The 12,136-nt window shown below is 41.0% G+C and overlaps 1 protein-coding gene across 2 annotated transcripts in view; it reads left to right on the forward strand.

Annotated features, from left to right (window-relative positions):
* The window catches only part of FRY (FRY microtubule binding protein), a 328,357-nt gene that overhangs the window by 200,467 nt on the left and 115,754 nt on the right, over positions 1 to 12,136 (forward strand). For both annotated transcript variants that reach the window (XM_059995989.1, XM_059995991.1), the window contains exon 17: positions 5,836 to 5,943. In XM_059995989.1, coding sequence (XP_059851972.1) covers positions 5,836 to 5,943 — 108 coding nt within the window. The remainder of the gene's footprint in view (positions 1 to 5,835; positions 5,944 to 12,136) is intronic.

Here is a 12,136-nt window from a genome sequence, read left to right on the forward strand (position 1 = left end):
AAATAAATAAGGAAACACAAGCTTTAAATGATGCACTAAACAAGATGGACTTAATTGATATTTATAGGACATTCCATCCAAAAAAGCAACAGAATACACTTTCTTCACAAGTGCTAATGGAACATTCTCTAGCATAGATCATATCCTGGGTCACAAATCAAACTTTGGTAAATTTAAGAAAATGGAAACCATATCAAATATCTTTTCTGACCACAACGCTATGAGACTAGATACCAATTACAGGAAAAAAATCTGTAAAAAATACAAACACATAGAGCCTAAACAGTACACTACTAAATAACCAAGAGATCACTGAGGAAATCAAAGAGGAAATCATAACCTAGAAACAAATGACAATGAAAACACAATGACCCAAAACCTATGGGATGCAGCAAAAGCAGTTCTAAGAGGGAAGTTTATAGCAATACAGTCCTACCTCAAGAAACAAGAAACATCTCAAATAAACAACCTAACCTTGCACATAAAGCAATTAGAGAAAGAACAAAAAAACCCCAAAGTTAGCAGAAGGAAAGAAATCATAAAGATCAGATCAGAAGTAAATGAAAAAGAAATGAAGGAAAGGATAGCAAAGATCAGTAAAACTAAAAGCTGGTTCTTTGAGAAGATAAACAAAATTGATAAACCATTAGCCAGACTCATCAAGAAAAAAAGGGAGAAGACTCAAATCAATAGAATTAGAAATGTAAAAGGAGAAGTAACAACTGACACTGCAGAAATACAAAGGATCATGGGAGATTACTACAAGCAACTATATGCCAATGAAATAGACAACCTGGACAAAATGGACAAATTCTTAGAAAAGCACAACCTTCTGAGACTGAATCAGGAAGAAATAGAAAATATGAAAGACCAATCACAAGCACTGAAATTGAAACTGTGATTGATAATCTTCCAACAAACAAAAGCCCAGGACCAGATGGCTTCACAGGCGAATTCTATCAAACATTTACTGAACAGGTAACACCTGTCCTTCTCAAACTCTTCCAAAATATAGCAGAGGGGGGAACACTCCCAAACTAATTCTATGAGGCCACCATCACCATGATACCAAAAACACACAAAGATGTCATAAAGAAAGAAAACTACAGGCCAATATCACTGATGAACATAGATGTAAAAATCCTTAACAAAATACTAGCAAACAGAATCCATCAGCACATTAAAAGGATCATACACCATGATCAAGTGCAGTGTTTCCCATGAATGCAAGGATTCTTCAATATATACAAATCAATCAATGTAATACACCAGAGTAACAAATTAAAGAATAAAAACCATATGATCATCTCAATAGGTGAAGAAAAAGCTTTCGACAAAATTCAACACCAATTTATGATAAAACCCCTTCAGAAAGTAGGCATAGAGGGAACTTACCTCAACATAATAAAGGCCATATATGACAAAGCCACAGCCAACATTGTCCTCAATGGTGCAAAACTGAAACCATTTCCACTAAGATCAGGAACAAGACAAGGTTGCCCACTCTCAACACTATTATTCAACATAGTTTTGGAAGTTTTAGCCACAGCAATCAGAGGAGAAAAAGAAATAAAAGGAATCCAAATCAGAAAAGAAGAGGTAAAACTGTCACTGTTTGCAGATGACATGATACTGTACATAGAGGATTCTAATGATGCTACCAGAGAACTACTAGAGCTAATCAATGAATCTGGTAAAGTTGCAGGATACAAAATTAATGCACAGAAATCTCTTGCATTCCTATACACTAATGATGAAAAATCTGAAAGAGAAATTAAGGAAACACTCCCATTTACCACTGCAACAAAAAGAATAAAATACCTAGGAATAAACCTATCTAAGGAGACAAAAGACCTGCTTGCAGAAAACTATAAGACACTGATGAAAGACATTAAAGATGATAGAAACAGATAGAGAGATATACCATGTTCTTAGATAGGAAGAATCAACATTCTGAAAATGACTATACTACCCAAAGCAATCTACACATTCATTGCAATCCCTATCAAACTACCAATGGCATTTTTCACAGAAGTAGAACAAAAAATTTCACAATTTGTATGGAAACACAAAAGACCCCGAATAGCCAAAGTGATCTTGAGAAAGAAAAATGCAGATGGAGGAATCAGGCTCCTGGACTTCAGACTATACTACAAAGCTACAGTAACCAAGACAGTATGGTACTGGCACAAAAACAGAAATATAGATCAATGGAACAGGATAGAAAGCCCAGCGATAAACCCACACACATATGGTCACCTTATTTTTGATAAAGGAGGCAAGAACATACAAGGGAGAAAAGACAGCCTCTTCAATAAGTGGTGCTCGGAAAACTAGACAGCTACATGTAAAAGAGTGAAATTAGAACACTTCCTAACACCATACACAAAAATAAAATCGATTGAAGATCTAAATGTAAGGCCAGACACTATAAAACTCCTAGAGGAAAACATAGGCAGAACACTCTATGATATAAATCACAGCAAGATCCTTTTTGACCCACGTCCCAGAGAAATGGAAATAAAAATAAACAAATGCGACCTAATGAAACTTCAAAGCTTTTGCACAGCAAAGGAAACCATAAACAAGACCAATAGACAACCCTCAGAATGGGAGAAAATATTTGCAAATGAAGCAACTGACAAAGGATTAATCTCCAAACTTTACAAGCAGCTCAGGCAGCTCAATATCAAAAAAACAAAGAACCCAGTTCAAAAATGGGCAGAGGGCTTCCCTGGTGGCGCAGTGGTTGAGAGTCCGCCTGCCGATGCAGGGGATGCGGGTTCGTGCCCCGATCCGGGAAGATCCCACATGCCATGGAGCGGCTGGGCCTGTGAGCCATGGCCGCTGAGCCTGCGCCTCCAGAGCCTGTGCTCTGCAACGGGAGAGGCCACAACAGTGAGAGGCCCGCGTACCACAAAAAAAAAAAAAAAAAAAATGGGCAGAAGACCTAAATAGACATTTCTCCAAAGAAGATATACAGATTGCCAAGAAATACATGAAAAGGATGCTCAACATCACTAATCATTAGAGAAATGCAATTCAGAACTACAATGAGGTATCACCTCACACCGGTCAGAATGGCCATCATCAAAAAATCTACAAAGAATAAATGCTGGAGAAGGTGTGGAGAAAAGGGAACCCTCTTGCACTGTTGGTGGGAATGTAAGTTGATACAGCCACTATGGAGAACATTATGGAGGTTCCTTAAAAAACTAAAAATAGAATTACCATATGACCCAGTGGTCCCACTATTGGGCATGTATCCAAAGAAAACCATAATTCAAAGAGTCATGTACCACAGTGTTCATTGCAGCTCTATTTACAATAACCAGGACATGGAAGCAATCTAAGTGTCCACTAACAGATGAATGCATAAAGAAGATGTGGCACGTATATGCAGTGGAATATTACTCAGCCATAAAAAGAAACGAAATTGAGTTCTTTTTAGAGAGGTGGTTGGACCTAGAGACTGTCATACAGAGTGAAGTAAGTCAGAAAGAGACAAACACCATATGCTAACACATATATGGAATCTAAAAAAAAATGGTTCTGAAGAACCTAGGGGCAGGACAGGAATAAAGACGCAGATGTAGAGAATGGACTTGAGGACATGGGGAGGGGGAAGGGTAAGCTGGGATGAAGTGAGAGAGTGGCATGGACTTATATATACACTACCAAATGTAAAATAGATAGCTAGTGAGAAGCAGTTGCATAGCACAGGGAGATCAGCTCCGTGCTTAAGACCACCTAGAGGGGTGAGATAGGGAGTGTGGGAGGGAGACGTAAGAGGGAGGAGATATGGGAGTATATGTATATGTATAGCTGATTCACTTTGTTATAAAGCAGAAGCTAACACACCATTGTAAAGCAGTTAAACTCCAATAAAGATGTTAAATACAAAAAGAAAAAACCAAGAGAAACATTAGAGAATCATGTAAGCATTTAGGAAAAAAGAGTTGAGGTCCATACCACACTAATGGAAATAGTTATTGGAGTTGAAATTTGAGGCTGGTCTACCATTTTTCCAGGCCTTCTTAGGGTATGAGCTTGAAAATAAAGCATTCTGTGTTGCTCTGTTTCCATTCCTCATCCCTTTTTTTCTTTATTCTGGCAAATAATCATAATAATAGTAGCAGTAAGTATAATAATATAATGACTGTAAATAATAATTATACAATATCTGTTAATAAAAATTATGCTATTTGGGGGACTCAGATGCTTCCTATAAAATCCCAGGCACAGGGCTGCAGTAAATGGAAACCATGCACCAATTAGAGTTTCTAATCTAGGCTTGCTTTATCAGCTGGGAAGTCTGCCAGTCCTGTAAGTCTGCTTTATCGGCTGGCAGAATTTTCCTTACACTTCAGGCCAGGCAGGGTCATCTGTTTTCCAACAGATATGAAAATAATCCCAGCTGTTTAAGACATCTGGTGAGCATGTTAGAAGAGCTATTTAAAAGACTCTGTGCCACACATGAACAATCAGATCACTAGGCTTTAACTCTGTCTAGCCATCGAGGATGTCATTTGAAGACTTCTCTTTCCTTCAGCTGATTGGAAACCACTGTACAGTGAAGTCCTCTCTGAAGTCCTTGTACATCCCATGCAAAAGGACTATGGAAATGGAGAGAAAATAAACTTATGACTTCCCACAAGAGCAGAGTATTTTAGAAATTCACATATATGTGTTTTGTTTTTCACAAAATACAAAAAAGTTTCGTATTTATTCCTAACAAACTTAAAAACACATGCTAAAAAGTAATGTCACAGAGCAAAATTGCTGTCTGATTATTGTCTTTAGTTTATAGAGAGCATGGATTCTGCCTGTTACATTTCTATTCTGACACAGTTACTCTTCCAGGAAGGAATTACTTCTACGCTACTTTGCATTTTCATTATTGTGTTTGTGTCCTACGATTGCGTTAATTTGGTACCAATTTTATATTTATTCTCAGGGGACTAAGTCGTCAAAATTTGAATATGCTGTTATATTATATCACAAGTTATTTGAAAGATTTGATGTGTAGTTTAGTTTTTCCATAAAGGTTATTGATAAATATGTGGTTAAGAATCAGTTATCTATTTAAATAAGTAAAAATTGAAATAATTTGTCACTGAATTTATATTTTTCCTTCATATTTTACAACAGGATATAGAAGGTATTAATTACCTTTAAAACATTCATATTCTCAAGAAAGTAAAAAGAAGATAATCTCCATAGAGATCAGGACCATCAGAGTAATTTTAAAAATCAGAAATGGGTGCACAATTATATAGATTTCAGGATTTTACTTGACATTATGAAAGACTTATTTTTGGAAGCATTTAATTAAAAAAAAAATCAGGGGTGGGCACTCTTGAGAGGAGAAGCATAACTCAACAGAGAGAGAAACTTCCAGATGTCATGCTTGTTAAAGGCACCGTTAGTTGTATACATTAAAATCCCATTTTTAAATGCTGAAGGTAGTAATGACTGCAATGTGTTTCTTACATACTAATGTGTCTGGGCAATTCAGTGTCTTAAATGCAGCCCACAGGGGCCAAACCCCATGGAACCCAGCTGAATGGCAAGCCATATGATAGCAATAGAATGCTATTGCTATTGGCATTTTTCTTTCCAGATACATACCTCTAACTAACATTTAAATCTTCAAAAGTTCTCGTAGAACTGGCCAAGCTATAAAAGGCATAAACCTTTAGGAATAATAGGGAACCATCACCAGGCAGTGATTCAGAAGGCATTGATTTTAGTCTTTGTTCACATATTTGGCCAATTTTTAAAAATTTCTTCATAACCTTTGACTTACGTTTAAACTTTGTCTTCAAATTCCAGGGGTGAGAGAAAGCCAAAAATAGATCTTTTCAGGACCTGTGTTGCTGCTATTCCTCGACTGCTTCCTGATGGGATGTCAAAACTTGAACTTATTGACTTGCTGGCCAGGTAGGTGAGAGCTGTAGTGGGCATTATTTGATCAAAATTGATTTTAATCATTTGTCATTCCTCAAAAAATAGAATGATTATTAAAAATGGACAGATATTTACTAATTCTAGGTACTATTTGGAGTTCCCAGGAGGAATAAAGAGATGGTTTTGATTTGGGGCTTTTTGTTTTTTTTCCTGCGCTCAAGGGGTTTAAAATTCAATGCAGAAGCAAATCCATAAGGACATAAGGTAACTAGCAATCCAAGGCTTGAAACTGTGCAAATTAATGGCACCAAAAAAATGTGATACATGAAATCAGAGGGTAGAAGGATTACTGTGGACTGGGGACATCAGCAGATGACTCCCGGGAGATGGTGGAACTTGAATGGCCCTTCGAAGGAAAGATAGGATATAGAAACGTAAAGAGCCCTTTGAAGGAAAGATAGGATGTAGAAATGTAAAGGGAGTACCATGAGGACAAGCACAGAGGTGGGACCAGGAAACGAGGAGATGAGCCTGGCTGGGAAAAAGTTCATTCAGGATGTGATTCCCAATCTGCGACCAGCACACCCCCAGGGAGGCAAGAAGGTGGGTAACAGGGATCCTAAGCGAATTTTTGTACTTCACTTCCATAGATCATACATTTATGCCGCTCCCCATCTTCCGTTAGAATTCACGGTCCGACTAGAACCTAAAGTTAACTTGCTTTGCTTTGAATGAAAGTATATTATTGTAGTTAAATAAGCTTGACTTTTCTCATGCTGATCTGAAGTTCTAGCTGACAGTTATGCATGTCTTTAATTTAAAAATCAAAAGTGACTTATTATCTAAGTGCATTTAGAAGGCAAAATCATTAGAAACGGGGTCCTTGGAGGGAATGGAATGAGGAGGAAGACAAGTCATGCTTGCTTTGAAAAAAAAGAAAGAAAAAGGATTTTAGAAAACCCAATGATAAAAATAAATAGAAATAAGACTTTAGAGGTAGATATTTAATTAATCTTTACTATTAACTGAGGCATTTGGACTAATGGAGTTTCTAAGCAGGAGAATAACATGATAAAAAAATGTCATTTCGGCTGGTTAATCTGATAATGGCGGAATAGAGGAAAGGCCAGAGAAGGATAACAAATATTGATGCTGATTAGATGAAAGATGCTTTATACATAATCTTTTACCCACATCCTCTAGCCTTCAGAGAGCACCCTTCCCATCAATATCCAAAAAGTAGCCCAAGCCCTGGTCCCCCGTGACTGCACATCGCCCGGTGGCCGGCCAAGGCTCTGAGTGTCCCCGTGGTGCTCAGTGCGTCCTGGCGATCCTGGTTGTCATGCTCTCTGCTCTGCACAGCCGTTTGGACTCTTGTGCAGAGGGGACCAAATCCCATGGTTGATCACTTCCTGCTATCAGTTAATAGCTTTCATAGCCTGCTGTCCTTCCCCATTCTCTTCACTCCAAGTGTGGACAAAGCCACTCCTTTCCCTCTTCTGGTCACACTAGCTCAGGATAGTGCTGGCTCCTGAGGTTTACTGGAGAGCCATTGCTTTGATAACCACCGTGTCAAGCTTTGGTGTTCCCTGGCCACAGCCGTCTACCCTTCTAGCTGACTTTTATCACCCATGACCTATAACCAGTTCTTTGCTACAGTCAGCCATCCCCAGGCCATGGGTTCTTCTTTCTTCCATTCCATGTGTAGGATGAGTTTTAAGAATATGAACTTAAAACAAACTACAGTCTAGGCTTTTGCTGAAGCCTAGCAATCAGAATGTGAGCCTAGAGCACCTTATCCGAAGTAGGGGAGCAGTGGGGAAAGAGGGAAGGACAAGCCTGGATCACAAAGGAGCTTCCAGTTCTCGGGGAGGACAAGATTTAAGGAGGAGCGAAGGGTGGATTCCTAGTGAATAACAGACATGGGGATTTGGGGGTTGGGGAGCTGAGGAACAAAGAGACCAAGATACTATAAAGGGCCGTCCACGCTACTGTGGAGTCTCCCAGGATGACGGGGAAGTGCTGTAGATAAAGAAAAGCTGTGAGCCAAGTGCCAGAATTACCCAGAAATGTACAGGAGCAGCCTGTCCATTTGCCGTGGACAACAATGGGGAGGATGGTGTGACTAGGAGACAAGTATTTGCACAGAGGAGGGGAGCTGAGTGAAAGGGCTGCAGGGGGCGTTGAGGAACGAAGGGAACGCCATCTGAGAGATGTGCAGGAGGCGCTCCCCAGATGGGAATAGTACTGACTCCTCTGGAAATTCTGATTTTTGCTTCCCTGCTTTACCATTTTACTAGCCATTGTGATGCTGGCAAATTACTGGGTTGGCCACAAAGTTTGTTCGGGTTTTTCCACGAGACAGTACAGAAAAACCCGAACGAACTTTTCGGCCAACCCAATATTTAACCCCTGTCTTTTTTTTCTTTGGTAGAATTGGAATAATGCTGCCTAGCTCATAAGACTGTTGAAAGGGCAAAATGACGTGGCACTTTGGTTAATCGGAGAGAAAATGTGTCAGCAGGGAAAAGACAGTTCTCAGTGAAGCTGAAGTAAAGGGAAAGTTCACTTATTTCATTGAAGTCCTAATTGGTGATGATTATATAACTAAGCCCTTTGAAATGCTAAGTGTTTGAAATGTCATGCAGCCTTCTGGTACCGTCTCTAATGCTGTTTTGCTGTAAATCTGTGTGGGAGACGCTTACCTCTGGAATCACCTTGGTAGCCTCATGCAGTGACGCCTGGCTCTGCAGCCGCGGTGCCAGGCTTGTCAGGAGGGAATGCTGTGAGACCCGGTTGGAATGGCGGTGCTATTTATAGAGCCCCATGTTTATTATTATGTACATTCTTACAAAGCCCAAAGCCATGGGTACTGTTTTTATGAGGGGAAGGAACAAATAAATATACTTGAGAGTTCGAGTCTTAGGGCAGAGTTCAGAAAATGACGGAACTTATATGGGAAGCCTGTGAAGAGGCCTTTTTCATAAGCTTCAAAAGAAGCCAGAGGCCGTTCTCCTCAGGGGAAGGATAACTTGGAGAGCTGGCCCTCACACTGGGTCCATGACCCTATGAGAAAACGAGCCCCTTCTAGATCTCAAGAAGGTCAGAGGACAGAAGTGAAGGAATTGAAGAGCAGTCAGTGTGGGTTTCAAGTCTTGAGTCACTCTGTCCCCCTGTAGTCCAGTCACATTTGGATTCACTTGCCTCCTGACACAGTCTGGTCAGAGAGGTGTGAGACCTTTTATTTCAGACACTTCCTGGTTGCATCCATGGTGCTTTTTTTACTGGAGAAAATCTTGGTTTTCTTCATACTTGGCAAAATAAGACCCAATGCCATGCAGGCTCACCTGCCCCTCACAGCTCGGTTCCCCGAATAAGGAGTGTTGACTGAAAAAAAATGCACAACGTGAGAACTGTGAGTTGAGTTAAGTTTTATTTGGGGCAAAATGAGGACTATAGCCCGGGAGACAGCGTTTCAGATAGCTCTGAGAAACTGCTCCAAAGAGGTGGGGGCTGCTCAGGATATATGTGATTTGGTGAAGGGGGAGTACGTGCAGTCAAGCACATATTTTTTGCAGAAAGTTTCTGCTAGTCTCGTGAAGGTTACAGCTAGTCACGAGGAGCAGACATCACCATGAAGGATTTTAGTGCTTTTCTAGATACAAGGAGATGCAAGAATTGGGCTCATAAAATCTTTTCCTGAAAATATCTAATTATCTGAAGACCCATTCTGCCAGTTTTTCCCAGAGCACAGAGCGCCTCATTCCTGATCTCCACCCTGAACTCCTTTCAGGGGGTGTCGAAGGTCAGCAGCTGCAGCGGCTCATGATTTAATCCTTGTAGAGGCAGGTGGCAAGTGCCCATGGCAAGAGCCAGTTTGTAGGTGACAGGAGTTTCAAGGTTATGTCCCCCATAACTGCCCCCAGGCTCCCTTCCCAGCTGTTCACGTATTGGCTAAATACCCCAGACACTCTGATCTCAGAGTTGTATTAGTATGTTTACCATAACAATGGCTTACGGACCGAAACAGACAAAGAAGGTGGAGCTCACTTTTCTCCTTGGCAGTCGCCATCATTTTTCTCTGTCTCCTCCCAGGTGTTTCCTGCTCTACCCTTGACCATAGGAAGGACCTTTTCCCCTAACAGTCTACAGGCTCCTGTCCTCTGTCCCTTCCTGCAGCACTGTAGTTGCACTAAGGGTTTGCTGTTCCATGTTTGCCCTCCTTTCAGAAATCTGAAATAGGGTTGTGAGAATTAAACAATGCATATAAATCACTTAACGTCGTGCCTAGAACACAGTAAGCTCTCAGCAAATGTTAGTTATTATTTTTAGGCATCTTTAAACATGAATAACATATTATGCCACGATGTACAATGCACTTTCATATACTTTATGTTGGGAAAGCTGGGTACATATGCATTCCTATTTTCGGACAAAGAGATTGAACTTCAGAAGAGTAAAGTTGGTTGCCCAAATGTACAGAATTTTGCAGAAGCCAAATAGAAGTGACAGATGTCATTGGTTTTATACAAAATGGCAAACATTTTGTGCAGTGTTTCTTTACAACTTGTGGAACTTTCTGAGGTAATGCATATACAATTTCATGATCTTTAGTGGTATCTGAAAGCTATTAATCATTTACTATTTATCATTCAGTCTTCAGCCTTTGTGTAGCGGAGGGCTGCTAGCTGTTTTGAGTAGCTGGGTGAGAACTGTAGACTCAATTGCATATATTGCCTCGATAAACCACTTAATCTTATTACTTTATTTTAATTGAGATGCAATTCAAAGCCCTGTAGATAGGTGGGAGCTCATTCTTTTTTTTAATAAAGTTCCCATTTTATTTTATTTATTTATTTTTTCGGGAGGGGGCACGCCACGCGGCATGTGGGATCTTAGTTTCCCGACCAGGGTTGAACCTGCACCCCCTAAATTGGAAGCACGGAGTCTTTTTTTTTTTTTTTAACATCTTTATTGGAGTATAATTGCTTTGCAATGGTGTGTTAGTTTCTGCTGTATAACAAAGTGAATCAGCTATACGTATACATACATCACCATATCCCCTCCCTCTAGCGTCTCCCTCCCACCCTCCCTATCCCACCCCACTAGGTGGTCACAAGGAGCACGGAGTCTTAACCACTGGACCACCAGGGAAGTCCCGGGAGTTCATTCTTTAAAACCTTAGAGAAGAAGTTTCCGCCACTTCTGGTGAACATGCCAGAGGTTAACAGTCCACTGGTCAGCAAGTCTCTCCTTTTGGAAACCTTTGTCTCCATTTCTTCCTCTGCTGCCCTTGGTGACGTTATGGGGCAGCAGGTCCCTCACCGCTGCCTGATAACCTTGTGTCAGTCCTGCCAGAGCTGAGAGGAGGCTGTTCCTCCTAATGGATCTTTTCTTCTGGGTATAGTTTGTGAATTTGAAGTCACTCCCTTTTCCTTCATGCACCTCTAGCAACAAAATTCTTCAAAGCGACTGAGCTGATTCCATCTGAACCTGAGCTCACCTTTACGAAAGTGTTTCTGTTCAGTCATTTGTCTGATCTGACCAACCAAGAAGGCAGCCTTGCTCAAGTTCTGGGTTTTCCCCCCTTTTACCCACATCCTTACTTAGTGTAAGTGCCCCTCACATCACACCCTCATCCTAGATCACTCCAAGCAGGGCCTTGGGACTGTTGGCTCATGCAGAATGTCGCCGCCTGGTTAATCAGGCCAGGCTGGTCCATGAGCCTCATGGCAGCTGCTGGGGAAGGACAGATGCAGTTGATGTTGGCAATAACGGTTTCTTTTGGTATGCTTCACTTCTGTGTCACGGTGGAGTCCCTTCAGGCCCCCTTGGTGGTTTTGTGTGTAACCATATACTCGTGACCCCATTTTAAGCTCCTGGAAACCAGATCAGCGTCTTAGAAATTTTTCTTCGGGTCCCCCAACCTAGTCAGACTTCCTGAGCTGCCTTCTCTGAACGTCTCTCTTCTCTTTGAATTGCTGCCACCAGACTGTCACAGGACTGTTGTTTATTGTCATCGCAGTTGTTCACAGGCAAGAACCTGTCCTTTCTTTTCTGGCTTCTCAATGGGATGACCCTGCAGGAGTTTGGGGGATGTCCTCTCCTCAGCCACTCCTTGCTCGCTGGACCAGCAGGCATTGTGAGACTGTAAATAGGTCGGCCAGCATCACGCAGCTTCCCTGCACATCCTGCATCCTCAGGATGGCTGAGCATCTTTCTCCTT

Source organism: Delphinus delphis, chromosome 18, assembly GCF_949987515.2.
Source record: "Delphinus delphis chromosome 18, mDelDel1.2, whole genome shotgun sequence".
In the NCBI taxonomy this organism is placed as follows: Eukaryota; Metazoa; Chordata; class Mammalia; order Artiodactyla; family Delphinidae; genus Delphinus; species Delphinus delphis.